Source organism: Triticum aestivum, chromosome 2B (assembly GCF_018294505.1).
Source record: "Triticum aestivum cultivar Chinese Spring chromosome 2B, IWGSC CS RefSeq v2.1, whole genome shotgun sequence".
Classification (NCBI taxonomy): Eukaryota; Viridiplantae; Streptophyta; class Magnoliopsida; order Poales; family Poaceae; genus Triticum; species Triticum aestivum.
The window spans coordinates 270,842,848-270,863,282 of record NC_057798.1 but is presented as its reverse complement, the minus strand read 5'-3'; the positions used below and the strand labels follow the sequence as shown (position 1 = coordinate 270,863,282).

Below are 20,435 nucleotides of genomic sequence, written 5' to 3'. Positions count from 1 at the left end.
TTTTGGAGGTCTTGGTGTAGTCCACCTCGCGAGGGTCTTGAGTTGTCGATGTCAAAGCCGGGCCATACCTGGCCGTTGATGGAGCCACACCGTGGGCCGCAGGCAGGCAAGTCTAGGTACCTCTGTTTTCCGAACACCGACACCATGATCATGTGAAAATACACCTTGTCTTTCATGCCAGTCAGTTGAAGAAGCCTATTGGTTCTAAATCAATTCCCAGCCCCAATTTACCCACGGTAACTGCTGATGATACTGTCAAGACTGGCCCTGCAATGGTTCTTCAAGTCAGACAAGTTCCTAGAAATAATTTACCTGTTGTGTAGTGGTACATTCAGTGGAAATCTGCCGCCAGAAGATGCAACGTGGGAGGATGCAGATTTCATTAAGTACATATTTCCAGAGTTCTTCAAAGTGACCACACAGTCATGGCATGCTCAGCAACAATTGCCGTGAGGGCACGTCGTTTCTCAAGAGAGGGGTGATGTCGGGCATAAGGTGTTACACATACATAGAAGGAGGTGTAGCGGATCTGACAATACCGGTTCAGGAGAATATTGCCGAACGCCGGTAACGTCTTCGCTGAGCGGTGTAATCGGAAGATGGTGGAATACTGCCGAACCAAACGCGTCCTAAAATTTGTGTCATCGAAAGCATTTGGCGTATTAAGCCAAATATTAGACAACAAGAAGCAAAACCAATCAATAAAGTACAGTAGCATACTAGCAAAATAATTTACACTCAGAAGAAAGCAGCTCACATTGCAACTGGCATGTTCTGAACCACTCGTGGGAGGTGCAAGATGATATACAACAAACAAATAACCAAGTTATTGCACAGAAAGCAGCACGAATCTACATGACAGCTAGAAGCATTAGAAACTAAGGCGCCAAACTATGCCTGCGGGAAGACTTTATTCGGGGGGATATTCTCGCGCCTCTCGACATAGGCAGCCGGAAACCACCCTGCCTTCGCTCTGCATTCCCCTTCCGCCCAACCGTTTGGAGCAATCTGGAAAAGCGCAAACAGTTAGGCACCACATTTTATTTCATTCATCCCTAGATTGCATTCTCCATCATGCATCAACAAACAAGCTCAGTTCCTTTCGAATGACTATTGGCACACTGACCTGACGAACAACAACATAATCACCAACAATTAAGCTCAGTTCCTTCTCTGTGGTACCATTGAAGTTATGCACTGCCTGCAGCACAATGGAAAGGACTGGTAACTACAATGTGGAATTCAGCTAAAAAGAACTACAGTGCGGAATTACGAGTTATTTGTCTGGTATTGTCAGTTGCTCATATTTCACCTCGGCGATGAAGTACTGGGCCATCTCGGCACGCTTACGGGAAGGAGGTGCAGACTCTCTCTTTTGCTTCTCAGATGACATCTATCAAGAGCAATCAGTCAAGATTACAACTGCAAGAAATGACAGCTTAATATCACTAGCAGGGTGAGAAAAACTATACCTCAGCTTCAACATCATCAAGTATGGCAGCTAACCTCAAATAGAACAACTTCTCTGCTTCTACCTTCAACAGGATGAGTGACCAAGCCATAAGCAAAAACCAAACCGAACAAACCAATTGAAATATGTAACCCATATGCTAGAGGAAGGCACTCTTACCATGCCAACCAGGCGCTGAAGAGTTACCCTCTTTTGCTGAGATTCAACAGCACCAAGTGCAGCAACAGCCTCTTTTCCCAACACAGCCATGCTTGCTTTGTGCTCTATCATTTTACCTTCAGATTGCTCAAGTTTTGTAGTGTGCTCAGCAACTGGAGATTCTCTTACCCGTGCCTTCCTTCTAGCAATTTCAGCAGACTGTTCGACAAGCAGGTCAGGGGCTCAGGGCAAAGTACTGTATTATGCATCGCAATACTACTACTTCTGAAGATGATGCAAGGTGCAAGACGCCACGTACGAGTATCTCAGCTTCATGTCTCATCCGGCTATAACGTTGTGCAAAACCGCGAGCTTCTTCCAGGGGAGCACACACAGCCATCGCCTTCAATGGATCTATGATCTGAAATGCCAAATAGATGACAGAATACTTAAAAGTTACACTTAAGCGCCTTACAAAATATGATTATTAATTGTCTTATATTTCTATCATAATATCATATGCTTCAGAAGCTCTGATTTGTGCTGAAAAAGAACGTTGTTACACTCATTATATTATCACAACTTATGGCGAACTGGTATAAGTTGCTGCGAAGAGAGAAGATAGGACAAACAGTTGTGCATTGTGTAGGAGGCATCAATACCATTCGGTTTTAGAGCACTGGCATGTTTGCGTTTATGGGGTGAAACTTTAGATAGCTCGTCAAAAAAAAATACTTTCAGCTACTCAGATAAACTGGGCTATTGCCGAGACCTCAGATGAACATTTCCAGTATAACATTACATCCATGGATGGAATGTTACAGATATTTATTGTTAAGCTTCATGCCGTAGTACGGCTAATCTCTGTTCGGCGGCGCTAACGAGGTACACCCGGTATTCATTGCCGATGCGAGTTGGAGGACGGTGGCCTTCTCTTCCTTATCATACATGTAGTCCACATCCACACCGATGATCTCGTGTGGCGTGCCTCGGGGCAAGTTCTGAAGTTGGTGATCATCTTGTCGGCGTGCCTAGCTCTGCTAGTGCAGACGATGTGGAGCTTCTCGATGCCGTAGTGCTTCCTGGTGCACTTGTGGGACGGCAACGACATTGCCGCACCAGGAATGCTCTTGGAGTGTTGGGTTGTGTTTTGGGGCGAGAGAGAGATGGAGAGAGAGAAGAGCAATGGCGATGGATATGGCCAAGGAGTTGCTAGCCTCTGTATATATAGTGGGGTGGAGCAAGGTCGTGGGGCTGGTGGTAGTGCATGCATGCAGGGGCGGAGCTCTGTAGGGGCCAAACTCGGCCATGGCCCGCCCAGGATTTTGGCAAAACTAAATTTACATATGCATCTTCGTAGCCCAGCCCAACTAGCGCAGCGCATGACATCCCCATCCTCTTCCCGTCTCGAGCACGTAGTCGCGCCGTCTCCCGGATCAGGGATCACCGGCCACTGGAGTGAGCCGCCCGACATCTCGCAGAGCAGCCGCCACCCACCATCTCTCGAAGAAGCAGCTTCCCGTCGGGATCTCGCGTCAACGTCGTCAATGCCCCTGCCTTACTCCCTGCGCTGGTGCATGACCCCGACTGCCTGCCGGACTGAATTTTCTTGAGGACACAGTGACACAGAGTGACACAGAACAACATCTTGCCCCAAATTCCATGTTTGAAAGCAGTAGTCTGACTTCTTTCAACTCCTTACATCTAATGATAAGTAATAGTCTGATCTTATGCAAATTGCAACCTAGGTAATTATGTGAAGGATAATCAGACCTGGAAAAGAATTGGTTTGGTTTATAAAAGAAAAATAGATGACATAACTGAAGTTGAGGAAGAACATGTATTGCCCTTGCTTGAATTAGCTAACTTAATGGTGCTTCATTGTTTGTATTAGCTAAGTTAATGGTGCTTCATGGAATCATGGTTAAATATATGCTGCCGTATATATGTACATATTTGCTTGCTCCATCTTGTAACTTTGCATAATATAGTAATATACTAATGCTTATGATTCAGTTTTTCTAATGTGCTCTTTAGTCTGGCCCGCCCAACATTTTCTTTCAAGCTCCGCCACTGCATGCATGGCAACCGCTCAGAGCATGGGGTTAACTGCGTTAGTGCCCTGGAAAATTAAACCGCTCAGGCTTGATTTTCACCATGCCTTATGTGACGCCCGGATAATCAAGCTACAGTAACCTCTGCTAATGATGCCACGTCACCACTCTTACTGTGGTAAACCTCGCGATGATTCAATCCCGTTTGAATTCAAAATTCAAAATCAAGTCAAACGGTAAAGTTTTCAAACATTAAAATTAAAATGTTCTAGAGGTGGCAAATAATACATAGGTAATTATGGTGGAGGATCACGTTTTTATAAAATAATTAAAAGCACTAAACTAAATAAAACAGTGGCTTAAACAAATAATTAAATGCATTTTATAAATATTAAAACATTAAACTAATTTATTAGGTATGAGAAATTAATGTGGCAATAGAGTATTTATAAATATTATTTAGGGGCTAGTGGTATAGTTTATAAAACTAAAATAAAAGAGGAACTAAAGTAAAACAGAAAACAGAAAAGGAAAGATTAAACAAAAGTAAAAGAAAGGGGAAACCCCCCTCCCTTGCTGGGCCTCGGCCCAGCTAGCCATCGGGCCAACCAGGCCGGCCCAGCCGCCCCCTATAACCCCTCCCCCCCTTGAGCCACCCCGAAACCCTAACCGCGCCCACTACTCCACTACTCGCCCCCCCACTCCCCACGATCCCCTTTTCCCCATCCAGAACGGGATCGAGATCGGGCCAACGCCCGGTCGCCGCCGCCCCCCAACGCCGTCACTCCCCGGACGCCGCCGCCCTTCTCGTCGCCGGACCTCGCCGGCCCCTGCCCTTGTCCTCGCGCCCCCGTTCCCTCTCACTCGATGGCGCTCCTCGTCGAGGCGACTGCGCCCTCGACATCACGGGACCACGTCGCCGTCGCCCGAAACGCCGCCTCGACCACGCCTCCCCACCGGACTGCCTCCTCCACACCGACGACGTCCCCGTCCTCCTCCACGACACACGCTGCCCCGTCCCTGCTAACCCGCTGTGAGCCGCGCCCCTCCTCTCTTTCCCTCGCCCCGTGCGATGCTGTTGCCGCACCGCGGTCGACCCGCCCGCGCCGCGCGCCCTCCTTTCCCCCGTACGCCCCGCGCCCGAGCTCCGGACGGGCTCGCGTCCGCCGCGTCTGCCGCGCCCGTCGCCGTCAGCCCCGCCTCTGCCGCGGGCCATGCCCCGTCCTTCCCGCCTTCACACGCCGGCGGCTACCCTCGCCCGGCTCCGGCCGCGACCCGCTCTCCCCCTTCACTCGCTGGCCGGCCTCCTTGCCGCGGCCGGCGCCGCCGCCTGGCCGCCCCTTGCTCCGGCCGGCTGCGCCCCTGGCCACGGCCTCTGTCTGCGCCCCGGAGCACCCACGACCTTACCGTGCCCCGTTGGACGGACGCCCCTGCTGCCTTCCTCGCGCGCCCTGCCGGGCCCCTCGCCGTGCGGCCGCCTCCCCGCCGCGCCGGCTTCCGTCGCCGGAAACGGCCGGCCGACGAGCCCCGCCGTGGCCACGGCCTCGCCCCTAGCGTCCTCTCGCTCGTGCCCGTTCGGGCGAGCGCCCCGCTCCTGCAGCCCCGATAGCCCGCTCCAGTGGCCAGATGGGCCACTGCCAGCGGGGCCCAGCCCGTGGAACATTTTATTAAAAAAAAGGAAGAAAAGAATTTTAAAATAATAATAATAATGTTAATTAATTAATTAATTAGTTAATTAACTTAATTAATCCTAATTAGGTTAACCTAATCACTTAGGTTAGTTAATTAATCTGTTAGGTTAGTTAACAGTCAATGACAGCTGGGACCCACACGTCAGGTTGACCAGGTCAATGGTCAATGTTGACTGCTGACATCACTCTGATGTCATGCTGACGTCATCATTTACTATTCTGGATAATGTTGGATTTAAATAATTAATTAAATTCCAGAAATTAATAAAATCTTTAGAAAATCATATCTTTTAATCCGTGACTCGGATTAAAATACTTTCTACATGAAAGTTGCTCAGAACAACGAGACGAACCCGGAAACACAGCCCGTTCATCTGCCACGCATCCCTAACCTATCGAACTCGCAACTTCCCCCCTCCGGCTCCTCTGCCCGAAAACACGAAACACCGGGGATACTTTCCCGGATGTTTCCCCCCTTCACCGGCATCACCTCATACCGCGTTAGGGCACGACTAGCTTCACGCTTTGCATCGTCATGCATCTGTTTGCTTAAATATTCATTGTTTCTTCCCCTCTTCTTCCGCTAGACACCGAGCCCGACGCTGCTGCTGCCCAGTTCGACTACGGTGTTGACGACCCCTCTCTCTTGCCAAAGCAACCAGGCAAGCCCCCCCTTTGATCACCAGATATCGCCTACTCTTCTCTATACTACTGGGCTATGATCACTTCGGGAGGTGATCACGGGCATATACTACATATACTTTACACTATTACATTACCTGTGATACTGTTCGGAGATGGGGGCTGAAAGGACAGGTGGCTCCATCCCGGTAGAGGTGGGCCTGGGTTCCCGACGGCCCCGACTGTTACTTTGTGGCAGAGCGACAGGGCAGGTTGAGACCGCCTAGGAGAGAGGTGGGCCTGGCCCTGGTCGGCGTTCACGGATACTTAACACGCTTAACGAGATCTTGGTATTTGATCTGAGTCTGGCCATTTGGACTATACGCACTAACCATCTACGCGGGAGTAGTTATGGGCATCCCGGCGTCGTGGTATCAGCCGAAGCCTTCGTGACGCCAGCGACTGAGCGGCGCGCGCCGGATTGGAACGTAAGCCTGCTCTTGTATTAAGGGGGCTAGTTCTGCTTTCGGCCGCCCTCGCAACGTGCAGGTGTGCTAAGGGCGATGGGCCCAGACCCCTGTGCGCTTAGGTTTAGACCGGCGTGCTGGCCTCTCTGTTGTGCCTAGGTGGGGCTGCGACGTGTTGATCTTCCGCGGCCGGGCATGACCCAGGAAAGTGTGTCCGGCCAAATGGGATCAAGCGTGTTGGGTTATGTGGTGCACCCCTGCAGGGAAGTTAATCTATTCGAATAGCCGTGATCTTCGGTAACAGGACGACTTGGAGTTGTACCTTGACCTTATGACAACTAGAACCGGATACTTAATAAAACACACCCTTCCAAGTGCCAGATACAACCCGGTGATCGTTTTTCTACAGGGCGACGAGGAGAGGATCGCCGGGTAGGATTATGCTATGCGATGCTACTTGGAGATGCTACTTGGAGGACTTCAGTCTACTCTCTACTACATGCTGCAAGACGGAGGCTGCCAGAAGCGTAGTCTTCGATAGGACTAACTATCCCCCTCTTATTCTGGCATTCTGCAGTTCAGTCCACCGATATGGCCCTTTACACATATACCCATGCATATGTAGTGTAGATCCTTGCTTGCGAGTACTTTGGATGAGTACTCACGGTTGCTTTCTCCCCCATTTTCCCCCCCTTTCCTTTCTTTCTGGTTGTCGCAACCAGATGCTGGAGTCCAGGAGCCAGACGCCATCGTCGACGACGATTCCTACTACACCGGAGGTGCCTACTACTACGTGCAGCCCGCTGATGATGACCAGGAGTAGTTAGGAGGATCCCAGGCAGGAGGCCTGTGCCTCTTTCGATCTGTATCCCAGTTTGTGCTAGCCTTCTTAAGGCAAACTTGTTTAACTTATGTCTGTACTCAGATATTGTTGCTTCCGCTAACTCGTCTTTGATCGAGCACTTGTATTCGAGCCCTCGAGGCCCCTGACTTGTATTATGATGCTTGTATGACTTATTTTATTTTTAAAATTATGTTGTGATATCTTCCCGTGAGTCCCTGATCTTGATCGTACACGTTTGCGTGTATGATTAGTGTACGATTGAATCGGAGGCGTCACAAGTTGGTATCAGAGCCGACTGCCGGTAGGAATCCTCCTTCCACACTCCTTAGCCGAAGTCGAGTCTAGACTTTACAAAACTTTTACTAACATGGCTGTGTGGCCCATGGGCCCACGTCGCCATTGGGTGGTATTAGGATCTTTTACTCATTATCTATACTCTGGGACTCTGATCTCTCTTCTATTTGGATTAAATGAATTTTGCTAAATCTAACATTAGGATCTCGTTATCACTTTCACCCGGAGAGCCCTTATTACTGATGATCGTCTGCTGCACGTGAAGCCCCTGAAGATACTCTCCGCTGTTAACCCGAGAACTTGTGTTCATCGCGTTTGCAATTCCCCTTCCACCGTCAACCCTTATGGATAACTATTTACAGTTGTTATTCTTATATTCATCCCCAGTTGGTCTTGTTACAAGATACCCCGAAACACTCGTTGTTGTTTCGATAATCACTTAAGCTTACTGCCTTGCTGTTCTTTGTCACCTAAATACCAGTATCCGCTCATCCCCCAGTTGTTCATGTGTTTCACAATGGTCTTCGAAATATTATTCGATCCTCCAAAAATCCTTAGTAACTTATTGCTCTGCAATACTTGACTACTTGCATGATGGATGCTTTCCATATGTCTGGCAATATTCGTTAGTATTCTTAGGCACCGTCATTTTGATCCTTTTGATTCAACATGAGTGCGAGTGCACGCAATCATCAGTTGATCCTTTTAAATTATCTTTCCGGCTCATACGTCATTTTAAACATGAGCTGGTTCTCAACCAATCCAATTGCCGTCGATTGTACCCCTAAGGCTATTCTACTTACCCACCCCTAATCAGAACATTGCTTCTGATCCCTTGATTTGAAAATCTTAATTCCTTTGCATTTGAGCTCTGGGTTAGTCAGTTGTTTCTATAATCCACTGCCCTTGCATTGTTACTTCCTCTGGTTGTGTGCCGATGCTCACATCAGCTCTGTAATGGACCGGCAGATCCTTTAATGGATTTTATCCGACATCGCCCTTCATGTTCAATAACCTTGTGAGCCTTCCCTCGGATACATAATGCCTTTGTTAAATTGTATCATCTACTTTCTCAACCTTGCTCTACATTTGAGCTTGTGATATTTACTCTTGAAACTTGTGGTATATGTTTCGAAGAAGCCCCTATGGTTGAACATATGCCTTCTCCGTGTGAACCCGAAAGTTTTCACGAGTCATACTCTTCTGTTGCTTCGCCAGATAAAATTTCAACACTGCAACTTCTTCGAAGACGGGAAGTGAATGAAAGGTTATGCATTGAAGAAGTGGGAGTCGACCTTGAACTTTGTGTTCATGCCCATGGACATGATATAGATCCTATCATGGAAACTTCTTGTAATAATAAATATTTCCTTGATAAATATCATCTGGTAGCTGTGAATTGATCCTTTGCAACCATGGTTTCGACCATGTTTGTTCTCCTTTGATTTTATTTCTCGGACAAGTTAAATTACTTGCCTTCTGCAGATCAGTACGCCTTCCCAATCTCTATTTTGTTCTACCTTCGAGTATTACCCCCGGGTATCTCGAGAATATCCACCCATTGCACTTCATCTATGAAATTCTAACGAAGTAGTACCTTTTCCCATCATAGTCACTCCACGGGTTCTGGGTTGTCGTCAACCGAGAACACCAATTGGTGAATCGAATCAATACTGAGATTCATTACTCTCAGTACCTTGTTGTTGAGAAGTTTAATACTCCATCACGTAACTCCTAGCCTGATCGGCTATATCATTATCATGCTAAACCTTAACTGTGCTACCTGGTCCTTAATCTCGGAGCACAACTTTCGATGATGAGCTAAGCTTACGTCGAGCTTCCTCGTCCTATCAATTCTCCTTGAACAACAAACTTGATTCCAAGTTTGAATCAAGTTTGTGTCGTACCCTTGGTCCCAATAACCTTTCGCTTCACCGTTCATTTGACTTGATGTCAACGCCGATCGATTACATCTTGAAATCTCTCGACAAAGTGTGTCGTGATCATCATCAACCTTATGAGCTCTTCCAGGATATCAATTGAGTTCATGATGAGAAATACTATCCTTGCCCTCGATGATCTGCGTTATCATCGACCACTTTATTGCCTTCCCACCAACACAAGCTTGTTCGTGTTTGATGTTATACCTTGAGTTCCTTGCTATCTAGCAATTGTTCTCCCTTACCTTGGAACAAAAACATCTCTTATGTCATCAATGTTGTGAGAATTTCACCACCGCTTAAGAATTCTTGGTATGGTGATACTTCCCACCATCACCATTTTTTTCTTGGGTCCTCGTGTTGGTTCCAACCGGGGTACCAACAAGTGAGCGGTGCTGTTTGGATTCTGCCCTTCTAGCAACCCTATTGCTTTGAAGTTAATGATCGACCGTTCATTCTTAGACTATTGATTATTGAATCACCATTCCAATGTTGGTCGTGCAACCCAGCCCATATTTCAGGTGCACCTTTCAACCAATGTTTAATTGTGTATGTTTTCCTCGAGCATACATCATTATACCATTTGATCTGACAAATGTTATCTCCTTGTTCACATAATTGTGGAAATCCATCTTTTTGGAAATCTCAAGGATTGTTACTGACTCCATCAGCTACCCCGTCATCCTCTCTTTGGTTTAAATGATGAACTCTTGATTTGAACTGCTTCCATAGTACATTCCCATATCTGTACGATGTCGTCTCGTCATTTGTCTCGCACCTTTTCTTCTCGGGCATCCCTGAGTATGAGGTATCCTGACACCAATCAGATCTGAATCTCGGTCAGATATGGTGGCCGGGACATATTCCCTAGAGTTATATAACATTAGCATTTGACCCGATAAGGTATGTCATGCCTAGCACCTGACCGGCAGGACCTATAGTTATAGTTTTTTCCTTTAGCAATGCTATCCCATTCTCCATGAGAAAATTGTAAGACTTTATTCTACAACTGTTCTTGATGGATCCTTCGAGTATCCAAAGTCTGATCTTTACCCAGTGACCACGTCAAATGCAATCTTGAAGACATGCTTGTGATTACCTCTGATTTTCAACAAGAACATTTTAAAGCCCAATTGCTAAAGTGCTTCTTTGATCAATTATCCAAACCCGTTGTATGGGGTAATGTCATGAAAATTTCTCATTCCCTATTCCTAAAGGGTTTCTACGTTATATCCCGTCATGAATATCATGCTTTGCTTGCCCTTGGGAAGGATATACCCCCTGATATATGTGTTTTAACACATTTTTCTTTCCATTGTTTTGATTAAATCTGATAACCACTTTTCCTTTTCATTGGTTTGTTTAAACCTTCTTGTGATCTATATGATATAAGCAGTAATATTTCCCTGCTTATGTAAACACCTCATGTACAATTCTGTCAGCAAGACCCTGTTACTATTGTTGATGACATTTCGGTAACCACCGATGGACGAGAACTTTGCCTACTGGTCCGCCTCGTTCAACGAGCAGGAAAATGGTTCTCTTCGTCCCTCGCCCTTGGTACGGATGTTGTTGCCGACATAACCGACAGACTATCCTCTGACATGCCTTGCTCACATTATCGTGCAAGATGTCATCGCCCTTCCTACTTTTAACCCACATGGTGGGCCCATAACCCATAGTTCCACAGGATCGAAACCTGACTCTCCTGTACAACCTATTGTCAAAGTTATTCCCCACGTTTGACTTCGTATGTAATTCACGGGCCATCTGCCTAATGATCTATTATGGTATCAGACGCAATACTTATTCCCATTGCTCTGAACCCCTTTCACACTTCGATTTAGGCAACGAACGTTTGCCTATGCGTTTGAAACTTCTATTTTGCACCTTCTTATTTTGCTCTCAATAATTGCTAAAGTTTCAATTCGAGGGTTACTATCCGCCACCCTCCCTGATGTTCTCTACCAGATACGTGACCTTGTAGAGGTCAGTTCTTCTGGAGATACCCCTTATCATTTTTCGTAAGTACGATGGAGTTTTCGAAAAAAAGGATGCCGACTTCATCATGATGACCTGAAGCAGAGAGATGAAGACATCAACGTAATAGATCGACCTCTTCAAAAAGAGCAACCTAGACCGAGAAGACTCTAGAATATCGTAACCAGACCTCTCCCCCTTGCTCTACCTCTTAAATCTCGGGACGAGATTTCTTGTAGTGGAGGAGAATTGTGACGCCCGGATAATCAAGCTACAGTAACCTCTTCTAATGATGCCACGTCACCACTTTTACTATGGTAAACCTCGCGATGATTCAATCCCGTTTGAATTCAAAATTTAAAATCAAGTCAAACGGTAAAGTTTTCAAACATTAAAATTAAAATGTTCTAGAGGTGGCAAATAATGCATAGGTAATTATGGTGGAGGATCACGTTTTTATAAAATAATTAAAAGCACTAAACTAAATAAAACAGTGGCTTAAACAAATAATTAAATGCATTTTATAAATATTAAAACATTAAACTAATTTATTAGGTATGAGAAATTAATGTGGCAATAGAGTATTTATAAATACTAATTTAGGGGCTAGTGGTATAGTTTATAAAACTAAAATAAAAGAGGAACTAAAATAAAACAGAAAAGGAAAGATTAAACATAAGTAAAAGAAAGGGAAACCCCCCTCCCTCGCTGGGCCTCGGCCCAGCTAGCCATCGGGCCAACCAGCCGGCCCAGCCGCCCCCTATAACCCCCCCCCTTGAGCCACCCGAAACCCTAACCGCGCCCACTACTCCACCACTCGCCCCCCCCACTCCCACGATCCCCTTTTTCTCCATCCAGAACGGGATCGGATCGGGCAACGCTCGGTCGCCGCCCCCACGCCGCACTCCCCGCGCCGCGCCCTCCCGTCGCCGACCTCGCCCACTGCCCTTTCCTCCGCCCCCGCCTCTCGACTCGTGGCGCTCCCCGTCGAGGCGACTGCGCTCGACGTCACGGGACCACGTCGCCGTCGCCGGGCCGCCTCAACTGCCTCCCTACGGACTGCTCCTCACGCGACGACGTCCACGTCCTCCTCCACGACACACGCTGCCCCGTCCTGCTCCCGCTGTGATCCGCGCCCCTCTCTCTTTCCCTCGCCGTGCGACTCACCGCCCGCGCCGCCGCCCTCCTTTCCCCGTACGCCCCGCGCCCGAGCTCCGGACGGGCTCGCGTCCGCCGCGTCTGCCGCGCCCGTCGCCGTCAGCCCCGCCTCTGCCGCGGGCCACGCCCCGTCCTTCCCGCCTTCACACGCCGGCGGCTACCCTCGCCCGGCTCCGGCGCGACCCGCTCTCCCCCTCCACTCGCTGGCCGGCCTCCTTGCCGCGGCCGGCGCCCGCCGCCTGGCCGCCCCTTGCTCCGGCCGGCTGCGCCCCTGGCCACGGCCTCTGTCTGCGCCCCGGAGCACCCACGACCTTACCGTGCCCCGTTGACGGACGCCCCTGCTGCCTTCCTCGCGCGCCCTGCCGGGCCCCTCGCCGTGCGGCCGCCTCCCCGCCGCGCCGGCTTCCGTCGCCGGAAACGGCCGGCCGACGAGCCCCGCCGTGGCCACGGCCTCGCCCCCTAGCGTCCTCTCGCTCGTGCCCGTTCGGGCGAGCGCCTCGCTCCTGCAGCCCCGATAGCCCGCTCCAGTGGCCAGATGGGCCACTGCCAGCGGGGCCCAGCCCCTGGAACATTTTATTAAAAAAAAGGAAGAAAAGAATTCTAAAATAATAATAATAATAATGTTAATTAATTAATTAATTAGTTAATTAACTTAATTAATCCTAATTAGGTTAACCTAATCACTTAGGTTAGTTAATTAATCTGTTAGGTTAGTTAACAGTCAATGACAGCTGGGACCCACACGTCAGGTTAACCAGGTCAATGGTCAATGTTAACTGCTGACATCACTCTGATGTCATGCTGACGTCATCATTTACTATTCTGGATAATGTTGGATTTAAATAATTAATTAAATTCCAGAAATTAATAAAATCTTTAGAAAATCATATCTTTTAATCCGTAACTCGGATTAAAATACTTTCTACATGAAAGTTGCTCAGAACAACGAGACGAACCCGGAAACGCAGCCCGTTCGTCTGCCACGCATCCCTAACCTATCGAACTCGCAACTTCCCCCCTCCGGCTCCTCTGCCCGAAAACACGAAACACCGGGGATACTTTCCCGGATGTTTCCCCCCTTCACCGGCATCACCTCATACCGCGTTAGGGCACGACTAGCTTCACGCTTTGCATCGTCATGCATCTGTTTGCTTAAATATTCATTGTTTCTTCCCCTCTTCTTCCGCTAGACACCGAGACCGACGCTGCTGCTGCCCAGTTCGACTACGGTGTTGACGACCCCTCTCCCTTGCCAGAGCAACCAGGCAAGCCCCCCCTTTGATCACCAGATATCGCCTACTCTTCTCTATACTACTGGGGCTGTGGATCACTTCGGAGCTGGTGATCACGGGCATATACTACATATACTTTACACTTATTACATTACCTGTTGATACTGGTTCGGAAGATGGGGCTGAAAGGACAGGTGGCTCCATCCCGGTAGAGGTGGGCCTGGGTTCCCGACGGCCCCCGACTGTTACTTTGTGGCGGAGCGACAGGGCAGGTTGAAACCGCCTAGGAGAGAGGTGGGCCTGGCCCTGGTCGGCGTTCGCGGATACTTAACACGCTTAACGAGATCTTGGTATTTGATCTGAGTCTGGCCATTTGGTCTATACGCACTAACCATCTACGCGGGAGTAGTTATGGGTATCCCGGCGTCGTGGTATCAGCCGAAGCCTTCGTGACGCCAGCGACTGAGCGGCGCGCGCCGGATTGGAACGTAAGCCTGCTCTTGTATTAAGGGGGCTAGTTCTGCTTTCGGACGCCCTCGCAACGTGCAGGTGTGCTAAGGGCGATGGGCCCAGACCCCTGTGCGCTTAGGTTTAGACCGACGTGCTGGCCTCTCTGTTGTGCCTAGGTGGGGCTGCGACGTGTTGATCTTCCGCGGCCGGGCATGACCCAGGAAAGTGTGTCCGGCCAAATGGGATCAAGCGTGTTGGGTTATGTGGTGCACCCCTGCAGGGAAGTTAATCTATTCGAATAGCCGTGATCTTCGGTAACAGGACGACTTGGAGTTGTACCTTGACCTTGTGACAACTAGAACCGGATACTTAATAAAACACACCCTTCCAAGTGCCAGATACAACCCGGTGATCGCTTTTCTACAGGGCGACGAGGAGAGGATCGCCGGGTAGGATTATGCTATGCGATGCTACTTGGAGATGCTACTTGGAGGACTTCAGTCTACTCTCTACTACATGCTGCAAGACGGAGGCTGCCAGAAGCGTAGTCTTCGATAGGACTAGCTATCCCCCTCTTATTCTGGCATTCTGCAGTTCAGTCCACCGATATGGCCCTTTACACATATACCCATGCATATGTAGTGTAGATCCTTGCTTGCGAGTACTTTGGATGAGTACTCACGGTTGCTTTTCTCCCCCCTTTCCCCCCTTTCCTTTCTTTCTGGTTGTCGCAACCAGATGCTGGAGTCCAGGAGCCAGACGCCATCGTCGACGACGACTCCTACTACACCGGAGGTGCCTACTACTACGTGCAGCCCGCTGACGATGACCAGGAGTAGTTAGGAAGATCCCAGGCAGGAGGCCTGCGCCTCTTTCGATCTGTATCCCAGTTTGTGCTAGCCTTCTTAAGGCAAACTTGTTTAACTTATGTCTGTACTCAGATATTGTTGCTTCCGCTGACTCGTCTTTGATCGAGCACTTGTATTCAAGCCCTCGAGGCCCCTGGCTTGTATTATGATGCTTGTATGACTTATTTTATTTTTAGAGTTGTGTTGTGATATCTTCACGTGAGTCCCTGATCTTGATCGTACATGTTTGCGTGTATGATTAGTGTACGATTGAATCGGGGGCGTCACACCTTAACCGCACCAACTGTCACATCAGTCATAGCTTAACTACGTCTCTCGTTTGAGCTTCCAATAAGGAAAGCCTGTGGGGTCAGCAACATTTCTTTGTCTTTGGTGGGTGTAATATACATGTAAATTTTTTGTGTTAAATATAATTTTCCTTTCTTTTTTCCAGAAATTTTGTTAACTTTGCTATGCACTCAGTTGTTTTTGTAAGTTTGTAAGGAAATTCAACAACTTATTTTTTTATCCAGAACTCTTTTTGTGTATGTAGGTTGAACTTTTTACACATTCGAATCTGAACTGCTTTAGCCCAAGTTTTCATGTCCACTCATAGAAATCAACACATTTCATCTGCATGGAAAACTAGCTCAAAGAGCGGTTGATAGAGTTACCTGAGAACATAAAGTTCTATTGAAATCTTCATACTCTTTTTCAACATTTCTCAAAGCACCTCCATACAGTGATGCGGCTTTTGTAAGAGCTTCACCATCAGCATTATTTTCACCTCCATATCTATAGCAATCCTCAGAAAATTTTGTTCCTGTGATCAAATGCAAGAAAAGGTGCACCTGCATCACCCACCAGATGTTGAATTTGGAGATATGGATAGATCAAGTAATGTACTTTAAGAAAATATGACTCATTAATAGAATTTTTACCATGCTATCAGCAGGCAAAAGGTAACTGGCACAAATTTAAAATTCTTTGGTAAACTGAAATGCTTATCTTAGTAACATTGAGTCCGCAAGTGTAAAAATAAAGAGGCCACAAGAGGAGGGAGCAGTCTCAAAAGACACTTCATAACATTTACTAGCAAGACCAATCTAAAATCTGTAGCAAGCACTAATGTCAGTGAGAGCCTCCTAGATAGATAGGTGCTACACCAAGGCACTAAGGAACCATTTTCTTTAATGAATATCATACTATAAGATGGGCTGGTCCATACAGCCATCCCAATGATTTATATGGCATGAACTAATTTCACGTTTTTCTGTTAGCATTGTGGTCAGTGGAATAACATGATAATGGATCATGCTATTCCATTCCTCAAACCAAAGAAGGTACTTTTTTGTTAGGATCTGATGAACTTACAAGTTACAAGCAACCATTCCTTCAAGCTAACACCCCACATTTTCTGGAGAGTAGACATTTTACCTTCTAATCTGAATATATTACTAACACGTATCAACAAGTAGCATAATTCCCCCCATTCTGAAAGAGAACCGAAGGCTGACAGAATAAACCAACAAAGTATGGAGGACAAGAGCTACATACCCACTTCAATATGCTTGCTTCCAATAGACACCAAGCCTTCAGCTGCTCGAACTATGTCCTTTTGGAAATCCTGCAAGTGTATATGCATGGAATAAGCTTAGAACTGACAGGACGAGATCAATGCAGTTGTGCAATAATTTCTATAATTATTGACTATAAAAAGGTCTAATGAACTTAATGCAATAAGATATGTTGAGAATGATGGTCCATTCATTGCAGCATGGCACAGAAAAGGGAATACATGTTTGATTGCAATGTTATTTTTTAGCTTGCTGCTCACACTACACAGTTACGTATCTCCTGACATTGTAATTTAACCGTTCTTACCCTTCCAGAACGAGTAGAACTGTACAATTTCTCAAGCCTTTGATGTTGCTGTAATTCAACTTCATCAATGACAACAGAATCTGAACGCTCGTAACCAGTAGTGCTGAATTGTTTTATCACAGCCTGCAAATTTAATTCATAAGACGTAAGGAAACATAGAATTAATCTTAAACAGAGCACGTGCAGTCCTAGCAGAAACATCAAGAATAATGTAGGCAGGGCAACACCATCATCCTACAAATGATAAACTCTTCCAAATTTAAGTTTTCGGGTATTATATTTGCACAAAGACGGTTGCTGCCTCAGTTAGAAGGTATACACAAAAGAAGTAATGACACGTGCTCACATCGTGGAATGTCATTGCAGAAATGGAGTTTAGGAGCATGTTTAGACCACAAAAACAAATTGTGAATGCTAATATGGTTTTGCTACAAAAGTGATATCAGATTTAGCCCTTTTTTCATACAGAAAGTAGTAGCAATGCGTAGCTTTACGCTTCTTATAGATAATTAATAATGGGGTTTACGAGGAAACTCCACGCATGTCAAGAGCAATACAAAAGAAAAACTTAGTAGTAATTTGCATATATAATGGAATGCCGGAATAAGAACATCTGCATTGATGGCATGGTAGACACTAGAATAACTAACCTAGGAGTGCATGAAAAAGGAACAGACCACTGAATTGGCCCCTTTCCTAAAAAGGGCTACGCAGATCTTTTTCTTAGAAGAGTCAAGGCTACACAAATTTAGTTAGAGGATTCTGCACATACATTTATGGAATATGCATATAGATTGCCTATCTCTAGCGCAATGGTCAATGGGGTTTCACAAAGTACACATATGCTCTGATAAATAGAACCTAAATTGTAAATTTTGCCTTTCTGTACTTGCATTAAAAATAAAAACTTTTCCTGAAGCAGTAATAAAGAACTTTCTCTTCCATTAAACTGTAGTACGAATCCATTTATTTCCATATATACAAATCCTGACACTGTTGTAAACATGAGCAAAGAACGGCATTATTACAAGCAAATAGGAGTATTACATAAGCTAAATATAAGAGCAGGCAAACAAGCTCCCCCCTAGCACAAAAGACCAGCAGCGTAGCTTCACACTAGGGTGTGAACAGTCTGCAGTCCAAAGCGGTGGCAGTTTAGGATAAGATTAAACAGTCTGTAGTCTAAATCAGTACTAGTTCAAGCAGAAATGACATATGCTTTAATCGAATGCCTTGGATGGGTATGCAGGTACTCGTGTGGAAGACTGCAAAAAACTTGTCTATGTGGGAGGTGGTCTGGCCAGATGCGCTCAAATCGGAGCTAAAAGAGATCGTACGGAAGCTGGAATGTATGGCAAGAAGACCCCCGCTCCTGCTATGGCCGGATCCAGGCTGATAAAGGGAAACCTCGAGGGAGAATATGCTGGGAATGAGCTGATCTTGCTGGGACTCGAAGGAGTGGAAAAAGCGTGCTGAAGATGTGGAGAGGGACCTGAAGATCCTGCTCTACTTTACCCTATTTGCTGGTTCTCCTTTGTGTTTTTCCTTTTAGCTTTGCTTTCGTGATCTGTAGTGGGATTTGTTTCCCCTATGGTGAACTTTCTGCTCGTTTTAGTGTCCCACCCTCAGCTGTTTCAGCTGTGTAATGCTCGAGAGATTCATGTTCTGGATACTGCTGGGTTTCATTGGTAATACAATGGAGCCGGGGCTGCGGCCCTTTTTCTCTAAAAAAAAAGTCAGTAGCAGCTTGGGGAATTAAACCCTAAGAATAGCGTAGCAATTTCGGTAGCAGATCCGAGGTTCGCAGGCGATCTCGCTCGTTCCCCGGCGGCCTCCACGCGCACAACGCATCAAATCATGCAAAGGCGAAATCTCGCCCCTGGACCAACGACTAAGCCGCGAGGCAGAAATCATGAGATCTCGGATGGTGCTCACCTGCTGCTGCTTGGCGACCTGCTCCTTGAACTTGCTCGCCTGCTTCCTGAACGCCTCCATCTCTGCTCTGCTCGCCTGCTCCCCCTCGTCTTCTCTCTCTCTCTCTCGCTGAGATGCGCACGCTCAAGCACACCGGTGGGCGGTGGCCCCTACACGCTGAAAGAAATGAACAGCGCTGCGGCGAAATCACGGCCGTTCATCAAAGGCTGCAAGAACTGGCTCGGCCCACGTCTGCCCATTTCGGCCCAGCAGCGAGCCTCGCGTGCGTTCAGTTGTGCGCTCTCAATTCCCTCAAAGAAAAAACGGAAATACAGAATCGTGCGCGTGCGCTCGCTACTCGCCTCGAGCGGCCGGCGTCGCATTGTTCGATCAAACTCCATCGTGCGGTCTCGCGCGTCCAGGTGTCCTGTTGTCGGTTTTCGCCGCGCCCACGTCTCCCGCACACCTGGCCTGATCAAACCGAGGCGCGCGACTCGCACCCTCCCCCGTGGGCCCGCCATGTCATAGACTATAGAGGTACACCCGTTGGTGAGCGTAGACGAAGTAGTAGGCGGTGGGCAGTTTCGAATTTCGTGTCACTTCTCCCCTTCCCCATTCCAACCCCCGTCACTCGCCTCATTCCCATCTCCTCCTTCAGATTCGCGGGGGCTCGCCGCCGGATCCCGCCGTTCGTTGAAGCTTGCGAGGAGGCGGAGGCGTAGCGGAGGGAGGCACCCGCTGCTCGTCGCTGGCTTAGGTACGGTCCTTGGTCACCCTCTCAAGCCGCTCATCCCTCTTACTCCCCGCTCCCGTACCGCTCTCGCCGCGTCGTTCCAGGGGAGGCCGCGCCCATAGTCCGTGCTTCTAGGCACGCCCGTAGCGGGGGGGGGGGGGGGGGGGGGTCCGCGTCGTAGTGTTCCCGCCGCGCTCGTAGCAGGAGAGGCCCCGCCTGTTGCGCTCTCGCCGCGCCCGTAGCGGGGTAGGCCGTTCGTAGTGCTCTCGCCGCGCTCGTATCAGGAGAGGTCGCGCGCCGTAGCGCTCCCGCTGTGACCGCAGCGCTCTCACCGCGCCTGTATCGAGGGAGGCTGCGCTCCCTAGACGCGCTCGCCGTGCCTGTAGGGGGGAGGCTGCGCCGACAGCAGATCCAGTGTTCATTTTGCATAAGTGAATCGAAACCCTAGGTACCGTTGCATTCCTAGTTGGTAGATATTTCACCATGGTCATTGAATCCCTTCGATTTGTGCATGTTTATTGCATTATTTTCATGCTTAGTTGCAAAGATTTGTTTGCAGTTGGCAATTGCCCAAATAGTAGTTGCACAACGATTTTGTGTGCAGTTGGCAATTGCACAAATAATAGTTTATTTCCCAGTTGCACAATGAGTTGTTTGTAGTTGGCAGTTGCACAAATAGAAGTTGCACAACGAGTTGTGCATTTTTTACTTGGCAT

At 47.8% G+C, this 20,435-nt stretch overlaps 1 protein-coding gene across 2 annotated transcripts; it reads right to left on the bottom strand.

The window, feature by feature from the left end:
• Window positions 1-434: 434 nt before the first annotated feature.
• On the bottom strand, window positions 435-19,289 carry LOC123044714 (SH3 domain-containing protein 3). Of its 2 annotated transcripts, XR_006420257.1 has the most exons (11): window positions 19,008-19,289; window positions 17,073-17,195; window positions 16,746-16,815; window positions 15,863-16,011; window positions 1,929-2,030; window positions 1,631-1,828; window positions 1,473-1,535; window positions 1,313-1,393; window positions 1,127-1,201; window positions 758-1,008; window positions 435-629 (listed from the first exon to the last, which is right to left on the bottom strand). XR_006420257.1 is itself a non-coding variant. In XM_044467547.1 (10 exons), the coding sequence occupies exons 1-10, from the start codon at window positions 19,065-19,067 to the stop codon at window positions 892-894; spliced, it is 1,038 nt and encodes a 345-aa protein (XP_044323482.1). In that variant the 5' UTR covers window positions 19,068-19,289; the 3' UTR covers window positions 675-891. The 2 variants fall into 2 exon arrangements, 1 of the variants encoding a protein (XP_044323482.1); XM_044467547.1 differs by lacking the exon at window positions 435-629 and having other exon boundaries at window positions 675-1,008.
• Window positions 19,290-20,435: the final 1,146 nt, after the last annotated feature.